The sequence below is a fragment of the Bombina bombina genome, chromosome 6, assembly GCF_027579735.1.
Source record: "Bombina bombina isolate aBomBom1 chromosome 6, aBomBom1.pri, whole genome shotgun sequence".
Lineage (NCBI taxonomy): Eukaryota > Metazoa > Chordata > Amphibia > Anura > Bombinatoridae > Bombina > Bombina bombina.
Window position 1 is genome coordinate 148,634,291 of NC_069504.1, and position 20,026 is coordinate 148,654,316.

At 38.6% G+C, this 20,026-nt stretch overlaps 1 protein-coding gene across 1 annotated transcript in view; it reads right to left on the minus strand.

Moving 5' to 3' along the window:
• MLC1 (modulator of VRAC current 1) overlaps positions 1–20,026 on the minus strand; it is a 188,060-nt gene that overhangs the window by 93,251 nt on the left and 74,783 nt on the right. The window contains exons 7-9 of the mRNA XM_053716632.1: positions 13,472–13,588; positions 1,238–1,294; positions 661–783 (exon numbers count right to left, since the gene is read on the minus strand). Of these exons, the coding sequence (XP_053572607.1) occupies positions 661–783; positions 1,238–1,294; positions 13,472–13,588 (297 nt within the window). The remainder of the gene's footprint in view (positions 1–660; positions 784–1,237; positions 1,295–13,471; positions 13,589–20,026) is intronic.

Genomic DNA, 20,026 nt, shown 5'->3' on the forward strand with positions numbered 1-20,026 from the left:
ACAATAATCTGCCCGGCAGCAAGGCAGCTCACTAGGTTTGAAAGGTTTCCTTCTTAACATGGACCTGTGGATACAGAAAGAAAAAGACTAAGTAAACCTACATAGTCTTTTTACCAAAGGGGCAGCTCACAACCTGGGAGGCACAGAAGGGATTATACCCCCCAGTTCCCAAAAGCTTAAAAGCCACCACTGCTCTACTGAAGAGACTGAAGTGGATTACAGCTAAACCTCAGAAAAAAAACAGAACAAACTTGATCTGCTTAAAAATAACAAACTCTTGATTGCAGAATCAGACACCCAACTTTACCCCTTCCTTGTAACTGATACAAGCAAAGAGAATGACTGGGGGTTGTGGATAAGGGGAGTGGTATTTAACAGCTTTGCTGTGGTGCTCTTTGCCTCCTCCTGCTGATCAGGAGTGATATTCCCAATAGTAATTATGATGATCTGTGGACTCACTGTGTCATTAGAAAGAAAATAGTATATCAAACCACAATCTAAGCATAAACATAGATTATTATTAAATTATAGCTCTACATGTTTTAACATTAAAATTGATGGGGGAAAAAGGGATTACGAAGGGAAATATAAAAAAAAACAAAAAAAAAAAAACATTTTTCAGTAGTGTATATATTCCCAAGACAAAACTTGAATACTTACAGGAGAATCTAATGGATAGATTAAAAAAATGTTAATTGTTTTCTTAATACTTAAAGACAGGTAGGCTGTAGAAGTGAATAGTAATGGAGAAGTTATACCGGTGGTTGCAATCAACACCTCCACCTGCAATAAATAAGATACCAATTAACAGTATAGTTTGATAACTGCCAAACTCATTAGTTTTGCTTGTTATTGTTTTTAATTTTACACTTACATTTGTGTGAAAACAGGTATATAAAATCAACCGATGGCCATAGCCATAGCCAAAACACATATCTGAAATTGAATATTTTATTTCTGGTCTGTGCTTTTAAACAAGGTTACCTAAAAGGAATGTTTCATGTTGTATAAGTGTTTATAACATGTATGAGTATTATGCCAGAGAATAATCTATTATTTGTTGCTTGGGAATAAAAAATTTGCATTTTAATCTCTTAACTTCTAGCTCTGTCAAATGAAAACAGTGAACAATTCACATGATGAAAACTGAACATGTAACAATAGTGACACATGAAAGTGTATTTTACAAATCAGATCAGGTTAATAAGTTTATTTGATACTTAATTAAAATCCTCACCATGCATTTACTTGGGTATTCAGCTGCAACATGGCTGGCAATAACTGTTGGGAAACACTAAAAAAAAGTTGAAAGACTTTACAAAAACATTAAAAACACTGCATACAATTCTAGCATTACTAGCATGTTGGTAAATTCATCATCTAGATATAAAACCATCAATCCTATAGGTTTTATCAAACTAACAACTTAGCAATCTTTTTCTCTGCATCTATTTCTTCAATATCTTCTATCCACTCACCAATTAATATACGCCTAGATTTAGAGTTTTGTCGGTAAAGACCCGCCTAGCTAACGCTGCTTTTTTTCCCAACGCACCTAGAGTTGTCTGAGGGGCTGCGTTAGGCTCAAAAAAGAGTGCGTTGATCCTAATGTAGCTCCACTTCAACCCTCAATACCAGCGTTGCTTACGGTAGCGGTAAGATGGAAAAACGTGCTCATGCACGATATCCCCATAGGAAACAATGGGGCAGTCTGGGCTTAAAAAAAACCTAACACCTGCAAAAAAGCAGCGTTCAGCTCCTAACGCAGCCCCATTGTTTCCTATGGGGAAACACTTTCTAAGTCTGGACCTAACACCCTAACATAAACCCTGAGTCTAAAAACCCCTAATCTTACACTTATTAACCCCTAATCTGCCGCCCCCGCTATCGCTGACACCTGCATTTTATTATTAACCCCTAATCTGCCGCACCGTACACCGCCGCAACCTACATTATCCCTATGTACCCCTAATCTGCTGTCCCTAACAGCGCCGACCCCTATATTATATTTATTAACCCCTAATCTGCCCCCCCAACGTCGCCGCTACCTTACCTACACTTATTAACCCCTAATCTGCCGACCGGACCTTGCCGCCACTATAATAAATGTATTAACCCCTAAACTGCCGCACTCCCGCCTCGCAAACACTATAATAAATAGTATTAACCCCTAATCTGCCCTCCCTAACATCGCCGCCACCTACCTACAATTATTAACCCCTAATCTCCCGCCCGCACCGTCGCCGCTACTATAATAAAGTTATTAACCCCTAAACCTAACTCTAACCCTAACACCCCACTAACATAAATATAATTTAAATTAAACAAAATAATATTCCTAAAATTAAATAAATTAATCCTATTTAAAACTAAATACTTACCTATAAAATAAACCCTAATATAGCTACAATATAAATAATAATTACATTGTAGCTATTTTAGGATTTATATTTATTTTACAGGCAACTTTGCATTTATTTTAACTAGGTACAATAGCTATTAAATAGTTAATAACTATTTAATAGCTACCTATTTAAAATAAATACAAAATTACCTGTAAAATAAATCCTAACCTAAGTTACAAATACACCTAACACTACACTATCATTAAATTAATTAAATAAATTACCTACAATTACCTAAAATAAAATACAATAAAATAAACTATTCTATAACACAAAAACAAAGAAACACCAAATTACAAAAAATAAAAAAGAATTACAAGCATTTTAAACTAATTACACCTAATCTAAGCCCCCTAATTAAATAAAAAAGCCCGGGCGGCGGAGCTAACCGCCGAACCAACAAGTAGCTCCATTTTAGAGCTCGTAGAATTTGATCTTTAAAATTCAATTCTTGGCATCCTAAGAATTTCTGAATTTCTACATTTTGCTCCTAACATATCCTACGACATGGATTACATATTTTGGGACTGAGATAGCGCATAAAAGAAACGCTGCTGACACTGAGGCCTACCTCTTAGCTGAAGCCGCTGTAACGAGTGTCTACGCACCGTTTAGACTGGTAGGGAAATAACGCCACCACTACTATGGGGAAACAAATTCTATTTGCCCTACGAGCCTTGATGCACTCTATGGACTTCCACCAGCAGACCCTTCTAACTGAACTGAAAGCTGCTATAGCTCCGTCTCAGATCGCAACTCTGACAGGGGAAGTTATCTATACGACTGACAGGCCTATCCCAGTCTCATCACTCTGCCGCAAAGACTTGCTCCAAGTTTCTATGGAGCGACACATGCCAAACACGGAGGACATTGGATCGCAGAGATCAGAACGAAACATCACATACCCGATGATCCCGCGGACACAGCTGATCGTCTTGATTGATGTGCCTGGCTCGCAGCCGACAAGTACAACGATGGCTGTCTCATCAGGAGGTCCTCCTACAGATACCGAGGCCAAGCCAGGAGGAAAAGGCACACCGGGAGCGCAGCGGAACCCTAGAACCCTAAGATTTACCGCTCCCCAGAAGAATAGGGAACATAAGCCTATCCATAAGAGTTGTGAGGCTAGACCCATTGCTCTGCTTGCCAGGGAGATGAATGCCACTAACATACAGGAGGTCAATTTGTGTCGGATGAAAACGAGAATTGGTGACCCGAGAATTATAGCGCTGGTGCCCTGTCGCATAGGATCTCATAGAGGGACTCCTCAATTGCTGGAAAGCGTGGCTCGTAGATTTCAGCTAAACTCAGCGAAAATAGGTGTTGGGTAAATCTTCCATGACTAACAGACAGTGGCTGATCAATGATGCGGTTATGTTGATTGCTGCTGCTATGCCACATTGCCCCGCTATTCGACAATACTAGATCGCCATCTTATTTCAGTTTGATCCCTACATGACGAGCCATAACTCTGTGAGCTATGGAACTTTTCCTTGGTTATTGAGCGAAACTCATATTCGTATGTTATATTCGTTATACTCAAAACTAGTCTCACATGACTTGTTATCATCGGAAGCTTTAATATTCATACAATAGTTACCACAGCTCTATTCTAAATTTACATCTTCTGCCCGCTCTGTAACTATGCGTGGCCTTAGTGGTCACCGAATGATATATTTCAGGAGTCATAGTGGTGATTTTTACATAGACATAGAGTGCTGGGGAGATTCTGATGTGCACCAAGTGCTTAATGCTCCCTTGCATATTTTGTGTGATGTACATATACAGGGTTTAATAGGGTTCAGCTCATCACAAAACTCTGAAATGAATATTGTGCTCCTGGGCTATACAGTATATAGATTGATATTATACAGGCTACACTAGGGAGCCAGGCATTCTTTGTGCTACATGTTCTTTAGCTTTTTATACCCGTTAGATGAAACATGTTTATGAGTGTTAGTTATAATTCAGGACCCAATACTTACAGACTGCACACAGCTGCTCAGCTTTATGCCTAGTTTTAGCATTGTGCCATTTTAAAATCTTTTGGTTTGCTGATTTTACATACCAGCTATTATGCTATTGTTCGTTTCCAGGTTGAGCGCTTCTCTCTTTTTATTTATGCAAATTATGACATTTTGGGAAGTCTCCCTAAGTGTGATGCGGGAATCCAGACGTGGACCCGTTGCTCAGTGTGCCTAGAGGGATATGGCTGCACCTCACTGACGAGGCCCACAATAGGCCGAAACGTACGTCTGGGGTTTTGCTGTTTCTCTCGTTCAGAGAAGAATTGCCTGGTATTTCGGGGTTGGACTGTACTGTGAAGTCAGGATCAGACTGATATGCTTCAGGAAAGTTTTTCTCTGTGAAAGGCACATGTTGAGCAAAAAGAGGCTGCTTCTTGGGTGGTAACTAGCCATAGAACAAGCTATTATGCTATTGTTCGTTTCCAGGTTGAGCGCTTCTCTCTTTTTATTTATGTTAGTTCCCAAGCATTCTGTCTTTTTCATTTAGTGTTTGTGACAATTACCACTTCATTTAATATAAAATTCGCTTCATAATGCCCTCCCCCCATACTTGGTACTACATGCATAAAACATTGCTACATTAGAACTTTGACACCTCTTTATTTCTTTTTGCCTTTTCGTTTGGCTACTACCGAGCGGTGTTTACCCCCTGATGCTGGTCAAACGAAGATACCTGGTTATAAAAAATTAGGACAGAGGGCTTAGACATTAACTATTTTATTTTTCCCATTCCTTTTATTATTCTCCTCCCTGAGGAACACCCAAATGTCTTGAGATGAAGGTGTCAAACATTTACAGATTGTTTTGTACATTGGTGCAATGTTCTTATTCTAAAAGATATCACTAGAAATTTATAATTTTTGTGGTTATCATTTTAGGTGCTGTATTGTTTCCTATATCAATTGGCTCATGAGAAGCCATCGCATTAACCACTGTTAAATGCTATTCAATATGTTAAAAAACGAGATTCTCAAGTTATAGTTAACTAAGTATTGTACAATTATCACTTGTTGTTATAGGCGATTTAACGGTCAATTGTGTATCCACTGTGTGATAACTGCCTGCCTTGTTCATGCATAGTACTTGTTATACTATTTTGTTGACTTTTTCTTGTCTCAAGAATCTCAATAAAAGATTTAAAAAAAAAAAAAAGACCCCCAAAATAAAAAATTCCCTACCCTATTCTAAAATACAAAAGTAATCAGCTCTTTTACCAGCCATTAAAAGGGCTTTTTGTGGGGCCTTGCCCCAAAGTAATCAGCTCTTTTACCTGAAAATAAAATACAATACCCCCCCAAAATTACAACCCACCACCCACATACCCCTACTCTAACCCACCCAAACCCCCCTTAAAAAAACCTATCGCTAACCCCCTGAAGATCTCCCTACCTTGAGTCGTCTTCACTCAGCCGAGCCGAATTCTTCATCCAAGGTGCGCAGAGGAGGTCCTTGATCCGGTAGAATTCTTCATCCAAGCGGGGCAAGAAGAGGTCCTCCATCCGGTAGAAGTGTTCATCCAGGCGGCGTCTTCAATCTTCATCCATCCGGAGCGGAGCCATCTTCAAAGGAGCCGACGCAGAGCCATCGACGAATGAAGGTTCCTTTAAGGGACGTCATCCAAGATGGCGTCCCTTCAATTCCGATTGGCTGATAGAATTCTATCAGCCAATCGGAATTAAGGTAGAAAAAATCTGATTGGCTGATGCAATCAGCCAATCAGATTGAAGTTCAATCCGATTGGCTGATCCAATCGGAATTAAGGTAGAAAAAAAATCAGCCAATCAGATTGACTGATCCAATCAGCCAATCGTATTGAACTCGCATTCTATTGGCTGATCGGAACAGCCAATAGAATGCAAGTTCAATACGATTGGCTGATTGGATCAGCCAATCGGATTGAACTTCAATAGAATGCCAATAGAATGCAAGTTCAATACGATTGGCTGATTGGATCAGCCAATCGGATTGAACTTCAATCTGATTGGCTGATTGCATCAGCCAATCAGATTTTTTCTACCTTAATTCCGATTGGCTGATAGAATTCTATCAGCCAATCGGAATTAAAGGGACGCCATCTTGGATGACGTCCCTTAAAGGAACCTTCATTCGTCATTAGTCCGTCGGGGAAGGAGGATGTTCCGCGTCGGCGGGATGAAGATGGATCCGGAAGAAAGAAGATGCCGCTTGGAAGAAGACATCGCCCGGATGGAAGACCTCTTCTTTGCGGCTTGGATCAAGACTTCTACCGGATGGAGGACATCTTCTTGCTCCGCTTGGATGAAGAATTCGGCTCGGCTGGGTGAAGACGACTCAAGGTAGGGAGATCTTCAGGGGGTTAGTGATAGGTTTATTTAAGGAGGGTTTGGGTGGGTTAGAGTAGGGGTATGTGGGTGGTGGGTTGTAATGTTGGGGGGGTATTGTATTTTTATTTTCATGCAAAAGAGCTGATTACTTTGGGGCAAGGCCCCACAAAAAGCCCTTTTAAAGGCTGGTAAAAGAGCTGATTACTTTTGTATTTTAGAATAGGGTAGGGAATTTTTTATTTTGGGGGGCTTTTTTATTTTATTAGGGGGCTTAGATTAGGTTAATTAGTTTAAACTGCTTGTAATTCTTTTTTATTTTTTGTAATTTAGTGTTTGTTTTTTTGTATTATAGAATAGTTTATTTTATTGTATTTTAGGTAATTGTAGGTAATTTATTTAATTAATTTAATGATAGTGTGTTAGGTTTAATTGTAACTTAGGTTAGGATTTATTTTACAGGTAATTTTGTATTTATTTTAACTAGGTAGCTATTAAATAGTTCTTAACTATTTAATAGCTATTGTACCTAGTTAAAATAAATACAAAGTTGCCTGTAAAATAAATATAAATCCTAAAATAGCTACAATGTAATTATTAATTATAGTGTAGCTATATAAGGGTTTATTTGATAGGTAAGTATTTAGTTTTAAATAGGAATAATCTAGTTAATTATAGGAATATTATTTCGTTTAATATAAATTATATTTATGTTAGGGGGGTGTTAGGTTTAGGGGTTAATTACTTTATTATAGTAGTGGTGAAGGTGCGGGCGGGAGATTAGGGGTTAATTGTAGGTAGGTGGCGACGATGTTAGGGAGGGCAGATTAGGGGTTAATACTATTTATTCTAGTGTTTCCGAGGCGGGAGCGCGGCGGTTTAGGGGTTAATACATTTATTATAGTGGCGGCTAAGTCCGGTCGACAGATTAGGGGTTAATAAGTGTAGTTAGGTAGCGGAGACGTTGGGAGGGGCAGATTAGGGGTTAATAAATATAGGGGTTGGCGATGTTAGGGGCAGCAGATTAGGGGTTCATAGGGATAATGTAGGTGGCGGCGGTGTCCGGTCGGCAGATTAGGGGTTAAAATGTTTTATTAGGGTGGCGGCGATGTGGGGGGGCCTCGGTTTAGGGGTACATAGGTAGTTTATGGGTGTTAGTGTACTTTAGAGCACAGTAGTTAAGAGCTTTATATTCCGGCGTTAGCCCATAAAGCTCTTAACTACTGACTTTTTTTGGCGTTAGGAGTCTTGTCGGTAGAGGGTCTACTGCTCACTTCTCCCAAGACTCCAAATACCAGCGTTAGGCAGATCCCATTGAAAAGATAAGATACGCAATTGGCGTAAGGGGATCTGCGGTAGCATGGAATCGCGGCAGGGAAGTGAGCGGTAGACCCTTTCCTGCCTGACTCTAAATACCAGCAGGCGGCCAAAAGCAGCGTTAGGACCCCTTAACGCTGCTTTTGACAGCTAACGCAAAACTCTAAATCTAGGCGATAGTGTCTTTAAGAGAGCTCAATACAGGACAATTAGAACCTTAAAAATCCATGTCATCATGTAGCACTTACCAGTGAAAACTTAAAAAATAAGGGTCAGCAACAAAATACATTAAAAAAAAAATATTTCTGAAATACAGATGATATAACTTCCAAATCATGTGTCAACTGAGACCTTAACATCTGACTTGTAATGCTTAATATGTGTGTGGCGATGAACAAACTGCCACTTTACATTGCATAGGTTTCCACAACCTAAGTATATATATATATATATATATATATATATATATATATATATACGAAAACAACAAAGGAACGAGGACAAGCTGGATCGTTTGTATATATACATACACACACACAGTATCTCACAAAAGTGAGTACACCCCTCACATTTTTGTAAATATTTTATTATATCTTTTTATGTGACAACACTGAAGAAATGACACTTTGCTACAATGTAAAGTAGTGAGTGTACAGCCTACATAGCAGTGTAAATTTGCTGTCCCCTCAAAATAACTCAACACACAGCCATTAATGTCTAAACCATTGGCAACAAAAGTGAGTACACCCCTAAGTTGAAATGTCCAAATTGGGCCCAAAGTGTCAATATTTTGTGTGGCCACCAATATTTTACAGCACTGCCTTAACCCTCTTGGGCATGGAGTTCACCAGAGATTCACAGGTTGCCACTGGAGTCCTCTTCCACTCCTCCATGATGACATCACAGAGCTGGTGGATGTTAGAGACCTTGAGCTCTCCCACCTTCCGTTTGAGGATGCCCCACAGATGCTCAATAAGGTTTAGGTCTGGAGACATGCTTGGCCAGTCCATCACCTTTACCCTCAGCTTCTTTAGCAAGGGAGTGGTCGTCTTGGAGGTGTGTTTGGGGTCGTTATCATATTGGAATACTGCCCTGCGGCCCAGTCTCTGAAGGGAGGGGATCATGCTCCGCTTCAGTATGTCACAGTACGTGTTTGCATTCATGGTTCCCTCAATGAACTGTATCTCCCCAGTGCCGGCAGCACTCATGTTTGACTGTAGGCAAAACAAACTTGTCTTTGTACTCCTCACCTGGTTGCCATCACACACGCTTGACACCATCTGAATTAAATAAGTTTATCTTGGTCTCATCCGACCACAGGCAGGGCCGCCATCAGGGGGTGACAGGGGTGACTCCTGTCAGGGGCCCAATGGGCTAGGGGGGCCCCATGAGGCAAGAACTAAAAAAAAAAAAAAATTTTTTTTTTTTTTTTTACATTTTGGCAGCCACCAGTGGGTACTACAGCAGAGTGCTAATTGAGCATGGGAAATGTTATTACAAGGAGTAAAGTATTAGCATTTGAGAGAATTTCTGAGTGTGCACTAAACCACTATGCACAGTGTGAGACAGACTTGGCACTTTGTTTGTAGAGCGTGTGCCTGAGTCAGACGGCTGATCACTTTCATTTGCAGAGGAGGTAGGAATTACTTAGCAAATGTTTTTTATTTCTTTGTGCAATTTAAGATTGTAACTTCAGTGTGGTAGTAGTTGTATGGTGGGGCCAGGGGTCCATAAAAACACATTTTTTTAGCAGCAGTGTATTTATGATTATTTGACAATGCTGTAGAAATTCTATATTTAAAACCATACAGAAATGTTTCCTCCTCAATACACAAATGATATATATTACATTCCAGTTTACTGCCCCTTTATGCAAGGACTTTCCAGATACAAGGAGGCATTTTAGCTAAGATTTTTATATCTGCATAACATGTTATACTCTCAGACTAAGATTGCTCAGTGTTGGAAATGAGACAGGTTAACTTAAAACTGTTCAGTTTACTCTACAGATGACTTAATTTTGAAATGCATACCAACAAGCTTAAATCCTGCATTTAACCAGATCTAATGGTATGAGTACCACAGCTTATGGTTCCACCAAGACCATATAGAGTACAGCATTTTCAAAATCCACAAGTACAGCTGACAGATTGGAACATTTGTACACTATATTTGAAGTGGTGCTCTTGGTTGGGGAAAATGGGGAAAAAGTCAAACAAACATATGTCAACCTTTTAAAAGTACTTTTCTTCATCTAGCCATTTACCCAGATCATTAATGTACAATTTTGAATTCACAGAATTATTTTGGTTTGCACATTTACAAATATGATTCTTTAAAAAGTGATCTCTTAATTTCTGCATTTTTTTCATCACGCATGTCACACACTGTTGATTTAGGGGATGCAATGTGCATAAATGTTTCCTCCTGTGAGTGTTTCTGTGGGTGTCTGTGTTTATGTCTTTGGTTTGTGTCTCTATGAGTGTGTATGTATTTTTTTCTGTTGGTATCTCTGTGAGGGTGGGTGTGTATGTCTTTGTGCATTTTCTGTGGATGTCTGTGAGGGTGTGTGCATATGTCTGAGCTTTTTCTATGGGTGTCTCTGTGAGGGTGGGCATGTGTTTGTCTTTGTGTATTTTCTCTGGATGCCTCTGTGAGGGTGGGTGTGTATGTCTGTGTTTTCTGTGGATGTCTCTGTGAGGGTGTGTGCGTGTGTGTGTATGTATGTTTGTGTTTTCTGTGGATGTCTCTGTGAGGGTGTGTATTTTCTGTGGGTGTCTCTGTGAGGGTGTGTGTATGTCTTTGTGTGTTTTCTGTGGATGTCTCAGTGAGGGTGTGTATGTATGTCTTTCTGTGTTTTCTGTGGGTGTCTCTGTGTGTGCGTGTATGTCTTTGTGTGTTTTCGGAGGCTGTCTCTGTTGGTGTTTCCTTGGGTGTATGTGCAAGTTTGAGTTTGTGTGTGTGTGTGTGTGTGTCTATTGTCTGTTCCTTTTTAGGACATTTTGACCTTACTACTGATTATTCACATCTTTCTACAGACTTTGAGACTAATGAGACCTTTCCGGAAGTCACCAATCTACCATTTAACCTTTAAATTATTGTTTAGGCAGTTCAGGGCCCTTCCTTTCAGCCACTGCATGCTGTTGTCATCATTTAGTTGGCATCTTCCTTTACAAAAAGATAATCAGAACTCCATATTTTGTTTTCTAAATCTCCTTTTTTTACAAAACTGTAGTTTACCTCATTACTTGTCAGGTCAATGTAAACAAGTGCTGAGTGTCTGTTTGGGTGTCTGTGTCTGAATTTCTTTGCGTGTTTGCTAGAGTGTCTATATGTGAATCCTTATGTGTGAGTTTCAGTGTATGTTACTACCTTTACAACATTTCCAAGTTTAAATAGAAACTTAAGAATAAAGTGCATATACGTTTTAGTCACTTGGACAAAAATTGCACATGTCAAAGGAGGGGGGGGGCCCTGATCAATCGTTAAGTCAGGGGCCCCAAAATTTCTAGTGGCGGCCCTGACCACAGGACATGGTTGTCTTCAGCAAACTGTTTGCGGGCTTTCTTGTGCATCATCTTTAGAAGGGGCCTCCTTCTGGGACGACAGTCATGCAGACCAATTTGATGCAATGTGCGGGATATGGTCTGAACACTGACAGGCTGACCCCCCACCCCTTCGACCTCTGCAGCAATGCTGGCATCACTCATACGTCTATTTCCCAAAAACAACCTCTGGATATGACGCTGAGCATGTGCACTTCTTCTGAGTGGAACCTGTCCTGTAAAACCACTGTATGGTCTTGCCCACCGTGCTGCAGCTCAGTTTCAGGGTCTTGTCAATCTTCTTATATCCTAGGCCATCTTTATGTAGAGCAACAATTCTTTTTTTCAGATTCTCAGAGAGTTTTTTTGCCATGAGGTGCCATGTAGAACTTCCAGTGACCAGTATGAGAGAGTGTGAGAGCGATAACACCAAATTTAACACACCTACTCCCCATTCACACCTGAGACCTTGTAACACTAATGAGTCACATGACACCAGGGAGGAAAAATGGCTAATTGGGCAATTTCCACTTAGGGGTGTACTCACTTTTGTTGCCAACAGTTTAGACATTAATGACTGTGTGTTGAGTTATTTTGAGGGGACAGCAAATTTACACTGTTATACAGGCTGTACACTCACTACTTTACATTGTAGCAAAGTGTCATTTCTTCAGTGTTGTCACATGAAAAGATATAATAAAATATTTACAAAAATGTGAGGGGTGTACTCACTTTTGTGAGATACTGTATATATATATATATATATATATATATATATATATATATATATATATATATATATATATATATATATATATTTATATTCTGTATATGGTATGTCAAAAAAATACATCAAAAAGTACTAAACATTAAAATATATTAGCCCTGTGATATAATAGACTCCATTTATTAATCTGTAGAAGCAGCTTAGAGCCATAATGGTGCAGGCTCATAAGAGCATTGCTTCTTACTATCTCTGCCACCTCAGAGTTTAAAAACAAATTAAAGTTAAAGGGCCATAATACCCAAATGTTTAAACACTTGAAAGTGATGCAGCATAGCTGTAAAAAGCTGTTTAGAAAATATCACCTGATCATCTCTATGTAAAAAAGAAAGATATTTTACCTCAAAAGTTCCTCAGTAGCCACCTCCCATTGTAAAGGATTTCTAAGCAGCATTTTGGTGTGTTTGTCCTGGGACATCTGAAGGGACTAGCATCGTGCACTCTCATATTATTTCACCAATCAGGTAAAGGAAGCTTACTATGAAATCTCATGAGAGTTAAGTCAAATCTCATGCGATCACAGTAAGTGTTCATGACCTCAGCACTGCTGATGCTGATTGGCTGCTGTTCATTTCTTCATTTTTTTAAATTTGTTTACCTGCAGCTGGGAGCAGCTGAGTATAACTTTTTACACAGAACTTACTCTGCTGAGCTGAGGAGATTGTGAGGTAAAATATCTTCCTTTTTTACATAGAGATGCTCAGGTGATATTTTCCTGACAGCTTTTTACAGTTATACTGTATCAGTTTCAAGAGATTTAGCATATGAGTATTATGTCCCTTTAAATCAGCTTGGATTGAGTTATTTGATATAACTGGCAAGCCCTGTTCTTGTGCAATTGCCTGTGCAAGACCCTGTAAAAGAACCCTGTGCGAGACCAGGGGACAGGGCTACAAAAGCACTTGCTTGTTCAATGTTAAATGCCCCAAAACCCAGGCCAATAGGTTCCTTAGCTGGGAATATTGAAATCCCAGAGGATGATACATGTCCCTGTGTGTTTATCTGATATGTGTTAATAAGACAGCAATGCAAATTAATATAATGTGCTGTATTTCACAATTCCATGACTAGAAATGTAATGTGTTATACTTACAGCGGCTAACATCCAAAAGATTGACAGATATAAATAAGGGCTGTTTACCAGGACACCAATGTTTAAAGCAATAAGGCCCGCAAACATTACGGAAATACCTAAAACTACCTCCACGATCTGTAAAATACAAAACAGAATCAGTGTAAAATATGGACCAATGATGCAAAAACAATATGTGCACATATATGATTCTGTAAAAACTTTACTGCAAAAAAATAATCTATAAACAGCACCTACAAATTATTAGCCAAACAAACAAAGTGTAATTATCTTTATCTAAGGTGACTGGCAAAGTCACTAGGTTAGTTGATTGAGAAGGTAATTTAAAGTGACAGAAAAGTCAAAATTAAACTTTCATGATTCAGATGGAGCATGCAATTTTAAACAGCTATTTTACTTCTATTATGTAATTTGCTTAGTTCACTTATTATTCTTTTTAAAAAGCATACCTAGGCAGGCTCGGGATCTGGGAGCTGGCTGCTGATTGGAGGCTGCACCTATGTGCCTCTAGTCTTTGGCTCACCTGATCTGTTCAGCTAGCTCCCAGTAGTGCATTGTTGCTCCTTCAAAAGTGGATACCAAGAAAAAGAAAATGTTTGCTTACCGGATACATTTATTTCTTTTTTGACACGATGAGTGCACGGATCATCTTAATTACTATTGGAATACCACTCCTGCCCTGCAGGAGGCGGCAAAGAGCACCACAGCAAAGCTGTTAAATATCACCTCCCTTCCCTCCCAACCCAAGGAGAGAAAGGAAGTAACAAGGTGCAGAGGTGTCTGAAGTTTATAAAAAAAAACTGTCTATAAAAACAGGGCTGGCCGTGGACTCATCGTGTAAAAAAAAAGAAGATATAAATGTATCAGGTAAGCATACATTTTTTTTTCTTTTTAATGACATGAGTCCACGGATCATCTTAATTACTATTGGGAATCAATACCCAAGCTAGAGTACACAGATGATACGGGAGGGACAAGACAGGAAACCTAAACGGAAGGCACCACTGCTTGAAGAACCTTTCTCCCAAAAGCGGCCTCAGCCGAGGCAAAAGTGTCAAATTTGTAGAATTTTAAAAAAAGTGTGAAAAGAGGACAAAGTTGCAGCCTTGCAAATATGTTCCACAGAAGCTTCATTTTTGAATGCCCATGAGGAAGCAATAGCCCTCGTGGAATGAGCCGTAACTCTCTCTGGAGGCTGCTGTCCAGCAGTCTCATATGCAAAACGTATGATACGCTTCAGTCAAACAGAAAGACAAGTAGCCGTAGCTTTCTGTCCCTTATGTTTTCCCGAGAAAACCACACAGAAGACAGAAGACTGACGAAAATCCTTAGTCGCCTGCAGGTAAAATCTTAAGGCACGGACCACGTCCAAATTGTGCAGAAGCCGTTCCTTCTGAGAAGTAGGATTAGGACACAAGGAAGGAACAACAATCTCCTGATTAATGTTCCGATCAGAAAGAACGTTAGGAAGAAATTCTAATTTAGTACGTAAAACTACCTTATCTGAATGAAATATAATATATAATATAATATATATTCGTACTGCAATACCGAGAGCTCTGATACTTTGTGAGCAGAAGAAATAGCAACAAGAAATAAAACTTTCCAAGATAACAACTTAATATCTAAGGAATGCATAGGCTTAAACGGAGCCCCTTGAAGAACTCTTAGAACCAAATTAAGACTCCATGGAGGAGTAACTGGCTTGAACACAGGCCTGATTCTGACCAAGGCCTGAAAAAGGATTGCACATCTGAATCAAAAAATATATAAAGTGACCAGCGCCAAATAAATGATACTACACACTCCAACTAGAAAATAGGATTCTCTCAATAGACCTATAAAAAAAATTAAAAAGTACTGGGGAGCGCTCAAAAAGAGCTTAAGAGTATAGAAAATAGAAATTTTATTAAAATAGAAAATAGCAATTTTATTAAAATAGAAAATAGCAATTTTATTAAAATAGATTACATTAATTTGAGACCAACAAGCGCAGAAAATTAACCACAAATGTAGGTGCAAATATAAATGTAAGTATAATCTAGTAGCTCAAAGAATCAAGACAAAATAAATAAATAAAAAAAAATAAAAAAGGATCAATAAAGGTGCCGGTTACAATAGATACATTTAATCAAAATTCAATTTGTTCATATATTAATAAATAACGTTAAACTATACCGCAATTAATATACAGTTTTAATACATATAATGTTTCATTTAGGTCGACCTATTACAATAAATATCTATACAATAAATAAAAAACAAAAGATAAAAACAATAGTCACAACACAATGTATCTAAAACCAGATTAATAATGCCTGAACAGGGCTGTAACGACTGGTTAATATCACTACAGATTGTCCCAAAAATGTGTGTACAAAACTTATAGTCTGAAGACCGTTAAACTAGAATCCACCCCTACATGTGGGCTGTATGGCCGTATCAGAAGCCATGGGTGATGAATAAACATCTGTCTGTAAATAAAATCGGCGTATATCCGGTGAAAGTCCCAAACAAGTCTTTGTAAGAGTATACAGGAACTCCGATATTGAAATCCAGAGACTTGATAAAAGATGACAGTGTACTACAGAAGGAGAGTTCTTTTAATGCAATATCAGGATTATGTATTTCAAAAGTATATCTGTACTCACATCTCAATATAAGAAAATCGGCATCAGGTTTAACAGTGCACTGATCGTGCCGTGTACCTCCCACAGGTGAAATTCTCAGGTAACACACGGAAGTACTTTAGAGTTAAGTTCAACAGGATTCGGCTAGAAACCCAGTGAATAAAAAGCAGTTCTATTTTACGGGTTAGAATTGTCAAAGCAAAACTACAAACCAAGACCCGCCTAAGTGGTCACACTGCTGTATCACCGTTAAGGGTTATTTCGCCAGAATCCGTGATTACAGTGTAAATGCTCCCTCAACAAGGAGCTGCAGTACGAGCAACGCATTTCTATTGGTTAAATCTCGCCTGTGATTAACTAAAGGGACATCCCACGATACATGTTTTCCCCTATCCTCATGCAGCGTTCTTAATATAATATCACAAATAGGATTAACATTACAAGAATACACATCCAGATTTGATTACAGAAAGAGAAAGTTGGTTAAACATATTTAAATACAATGTAATACGCAAAAATAAATACATAGGTAAAATCTATACACATTTCATAGCAAAAAACATATTTGACCGCAAACAGATAACATCCAAAAATCTGGTAATATCATTAAAACAACCAATAAATAAATTGAAATAAAATCCTTAATATTTCATATAAACATTAAAAGAGCCAACGCCTAGATTTAGAGTTCTGCGTTAGCCGTCAAAACCAGCGTTAGAGGCTCCTAACGCTGGTTTTTGGCTACCGCTGGTATTTAGAGTCGTGTAGGTAAGGGTCTAACGCTCACTTTCCAGCCGCGACTTTTCCATACCTCAGATCACCCTACGCCATTTGCGTATCCTATCTTTTCAATGGGATCTTTCTAACGCCGGTATTTAGAGTCTTGGCTGAAGTGAGCGTTAGAAATCTAACGACAAAACTCCAGCCGCAGAAAAAAAACAGGAGTTAAGAGCTTTCTGGGCTAACGCCAGTTCATAAAGCTCTTAACTACTGTGCTCTACAGCAGTGTTTTTCAACCAGTGTGCCGTGGCACACTAGTGTGCCGTGAGAGATCCTCAGGTGTGCCGCGGCAGACTGACAACAGTGTGACATATTTTTTAAACTTTGCTTGTTTTTTACTCCCAGTGCAGGGGTAGTTTGTAGGAGGCATGGCATAACAGCACAATACATACAGTATGTGTTTGTGTGTATGTATGTGTATATATATATATATATATATTAGGCTACAATGTGTGATTTTTTAAAAATTTTGGAATGGTGGTGTGCCACAGGATTTTTTAATGTAAAAAAGTGTGCCACGGCAAAAAAAAGGTTAAAAATCGCTGCTCTACAGTACACTAACACCCATAAACTACCTATGCACCCCTAAACCGAGGCCCCCCCACATCGCCGCCACTCTATTAAATTTTTTTAACCCCTAATCTGCCGACCGCACACCGCCGCCACCTACGTTATCCTTATGTACCCCTAATCTGCTGCCCCTAACACCGCCGACCCCTATATTATATTTATTAACCCCTAATCTGCCGCCCCCAACGTCGCCACCACCTACCTACAATTATTAACCCCTAATCTGCCGACCGGACCTCACCGCTACTATAATAAATGTATTAACCCCTAATCCGCCTCACTCCCGCCTCAATAACCCTATAATAAATAGTATTAACCCCTAATCTGCCCTCCCTAACATCACCGACACCTAACTTCAAGTATTAACCCCTAATCTGCTGACCGGACCTTGCCGCTACTCTAATAAATGTATTAACCCCTAAAGCTAAGTCTAACCCTAACACTAACACCCCTCTAAGTTAAATATAATTTTTATCTAACGAAATAAATTAACTCTTATTAAATAAATTATTCCTATTTAAAGCTAAATACTTACTTGTAAAATAAACCCTAATATAGCTACAATCTAAATTATAATTACATTGTAGCTATTTTAGGATTAATATTTATTTTACAGGCAACTTTGTAATTATTTTAACCAGGTACAATAGCTATTAAATAGTTAATAACTATTTAATAGCTACCTAGTTAAAATAATAACAAAATTACCTGTAAAATAAATCCTAACCTAAGTTACAATTAAACCTAACACTACACTATCAATAAATTAATTAAATAAAATACCTACAATTATCTACAATTAAACCTAACACTACACTATCAATAAATTAATTAAATAAAATACCTACAAATAAATACAATTAAATAAACTAACTAAAGTACACAAAATAAAAAAAGAACTAAGTTACAAAAATAATTTACAAACATTAGAAAAATATTACAACAATTTTAAGCTAATTACACCTACTCTAAGCCCCCTAATAAAATAACAAAGCCCCCCAAAATAAAAAAATGCCCTACCCTATTCTAAAATAAAAATTGAAAAGCTCTTTTACTTTACCAGCCCTTAAAAGGGCCTTTTGCGGGGTATGCCCCAAAGAAAAAAGCTCTTTTGCCTGTAAAAAAAAACATACAATACCCCCCCCCCAACATTACAACCCACCACCCACATACCCCTAATCTAACCCAAACCCCCCTTAAATAAACCTAACACTAAGCCCCTGAAGATCATCCTACCTTATCTTCACAACGCCGGGTATCACCGATCGGTCCAGGCTCCGAAGTCTTCATCCAAGCCCAAGCGGGGGCTGAAGATGTCCATCATCCGGCTGAAGTCTTGGCCCAAGCGGGGGCTGAAGATGTCCATGATCCGGCTGAAGTCTTGGCCCAAGCGGGGGCTGAAGATGTCCATGATCCGGCTGAAGTCCTGATCCAAGCGGCATCTTCAATCTTCTTTCTTCTTCTTTGATCCAATCAGCCAATCGGATTGAACTTGAATCTGATTGGCTGATTTCATCAGCCAATCAGAATTTTCCTACCTTAATTCCGATTGGCTGATAGAATCCTATGAGCCAATCGGAATTCGAGGGACGCCATCTTGGATGACGTCCCTTAAAGGAACCGTCATTCGTCGGTGAAGAAGGATGTTCCGCGTCAGCGGGATGAAGATGGATCCGGAAGAAAGAAGATTGAAGATGCCACTTGATAGAAGACTTCAGCCGGATCATGGACCTCTTCAGCCCCCGCTTGGGCTTGGATGAAGACTTCAGAGCCTGGACCGATCGGTGATACCCGGCGTGGTGAAGATAAGGTAGAATGATCTTCAGGGGCTTAGTGTTAGGTTTATTTAAGGGGGGTTTGGGTTAGATTAGGGGTATGTGGGTGGTGGGTTGTAATGTTGGGGGGGGGTATTGTATGTTTTTTTATATAGGCAAAAGAGCTGTTTTCTTTGGGGCATGCCCCGCAAAAGGCCCTTTTAAGGGCTGGTAAGGTAAAAGAGCTTTTCAATTTTTATTTTAGAATAGGGTAGGGCATTTTTTTATTTTGGGGGGCTTTGTTATTTTATTAGGGGGCTTAGAGTAGGTGTAATTAGCTTAAAATTGTTGTAATATTTTTCTAATGTTTGTAAATTATTTTTTTATTTTTTGTAACTTAGTTCTTTTTTTATTTTTTGTACTTTAGTTAGTTTATTTAATTGTATTTATTTGTAGGTATTTTATGTAATTAATTTATTGATAGTGTAGTGTTAGGTTTAATTGTAACTTAGGTTAGGATTTATTTTACAGGTAATTTTGTAATTATTTTAACTAGGTAGCTATTAAATAGTTATTAACTATTTAATAGCTATTGCACCTGGTTAAAATAATTACAAAGTTGCCTGTAAAATAAATATTATCCTAAAATAGCTACAATATAATTATTAGTTATATTGTAGCTATATTAGGGTTTATTTTACAGGTAAGTATTTAGCTTTAAATAGGAATAATTTATTTAATAAGAGTTAATTTATTTCGTTAGATAAAAATTATATTTAACTTAGGGGGGTGTTAGGGTTAGACTTAGCTTTAGGGGTAGC